This window comes from Chaetura pelagica, unplaced genomic scaffold (genome assembly GCF_000747805.2).
Source record: "Chaetura pelagica isolate M959 unplaced genomic scaffold, ChaPel_1.0 scaffold302, whole genome shotgun sequence".
NCBI classification, from domain to species: Eukaryota; Metazoa; Chordata; class Aves; order Apodiformes; family Apodidae; genus Chaetura; species Chaetura pelagica.
In genome coordinates, this window is record NW_009952561.1 from 1514459 (window position 1) to 1516288 (window position 1830).

A 1830-nucleotide genomic window follows, 5' to 3' on the forward strand; every position below is an offset into this window, starting at 1 on the left:
GAAAGTGACACGAGCTGTGGAATTTGTATGAAAGAAAGAATGAAATTGACAGCTTGTGTTTTCAGGACTGGAAGTTGACAATCATGTCAACATTTCATCATCGTTCTGCTTCATCCTGGTAAATGCCTTGTCTGCTCTTACATCCTCCTGGGTTATTTTTCAGTTCAACTATATGGGTTCAGACACAAATGCTGTAACGCAGAAGATATTCCAGGTCTTCAACTTGGTCAACAGCGTAAGTTTTGAAGTCTGGTTTATATTGTAGTAACATGATGGAGGGGTTGATGTTAATTATGGCCACCAATTTCCTGGCTGCTTGTGGTTTTAGGAGGAGGTTATGTAAAGAATTCCAGGTGTTGGCTCACAATGTTCTGGCTGTGATGGCTGGTCAGGGCCTGGCAGGAGCTCCTGGCTTCTTGGCAGCAACTTAGTCAGAGGTGGGCGAGGGGTTTGGTCCCAGTGGGCCAATACAAAGGTTTGGCTTAGCAACTGTGAACTGTTGGGATGCTGTAGGGGCACTACTGGTACAGTCCGTGCTAGGGAGGCTGCTTAGGGCGAGTCTTGAACCGCCCCAAGTCGCTCTCAAGGGATGTTCTGCTCAGCAGAAAGGAGCAGAAATTGGCAGGACCTGGCCCCTGCCCCCCCATTTCCATTTCACAGCACAACTACATGGGGCGTGGCGTAAACTTTCTGGCTTTTACAGCCTGTGGAGTGTTTCACAGGAGGTTTTCTGTAGGCGTGAATCTGCTGCAGATTTACATCCTTCCATTTGTGGTGGCAATGTACAAAAATGGTGCAGTTTTCCTTGAGGCAGCCAAAGTCCAAAGTTTTGAGGATTTGTGGGTTTTGCCCCTCTCTGTGCTGCAGTTCTTGTCCCACTTGTCACACAATAATCTGTGTCCACTCAAGAGTTTATAAGCAAATTCTCATCCTGTTCTTCCCTCCACTGGTGCTGTTATGGTCCATCTGTTTAATGACAAGTTATTCACAAAACCCCTAAATCCTTCATGTGCAGTTATGAGGCTTTGCTCCTGCACCTCTTGGTGTATCTTTTATATTTTTTAGGTTAATACATTTTGCTTTGTCATACAGATGTCAGTCAGTAGCTGGATTTCCTGCATGACGTGTGCAAAGAGCTGCAGTTCTGCTCAGGAGGAACAGCACAGTGAGCAGGCATTTCCTCTGTTACACTTTCAGATGTTTAATCCTCTTAATGTCACTGTTGTGCTGACCTCCCTGGAGCTGTGGACAAAAGAAAATAAAATCTCAACGGAAGGGGCAGCAGATGACCTTCTACAGCGATTTTTAGAGTGGAAACAGTCACGTCTCACTCTGCAGTCGTATGACATAGCTCATCTCTTGGTGTAAGATAAAGGTTTCCCTACTTGTTAAGGGTTACATGATGGAAATCAGTTAAACCAGTGGAGGTAGAACTGTAAAGATTGCCATGAAAAAAGGTGGGTTTTTTTTAAAAAAAGAAATATATATCTTACATATTTCCTAGTCCCTTAATATTGTGAAAGTATTTCTTCCAAGACTTAGGTTCTAACCTTTCAGTAGTGTAAGAGTTTGGGGGCAGAGGTTTGGCAGCTGCCCTGGCAAGGGGAAGGCCACAGCACCAGTCCCTGCCTGGCACTTGCCACAGACCCTGCCAGCAGCTCTCCTGGGCTGGTGGGGACACCAGGGACAGGGAAGCAGCCGGGGGGACCATCAGTTGTCCCGGGCTGGGTGGCCGGCGAGCGCGTCTGTGTTGCAGGTACAGGGACCCGGCAGCGTTCCTGGGAGCAGCGGCTCTGGGGAAGGCGTGTCAGAGGGATGCTGCGGGTGCAG

General features: G+C 47.6%; 1 protein-coding gene across 1 annotated transcript in view; it reads left to right on the top strand.

Annotated features, from left to right (window-relative positions):
* Positions 1–1830, top strand: part of LOC104384881 (disintegrin and metalloproteinase domain-containing protein 2-like) — a 16651-nt gene that overhangs the window by 1954 nt on the left and 12867 nt on the right. The window contains exons 7-8 of the mRNA XM_009993266.1: positions 164–235; positions 1198–1364. Of these exons, the coding sequence (XP_009991568.1) occupies positions 164–235; positions 1198–1364 (239 nt within the window). The remainder of the gene's footprint in view (positions 1–163; positions 236–1197; positions 1365–1830) is intronic.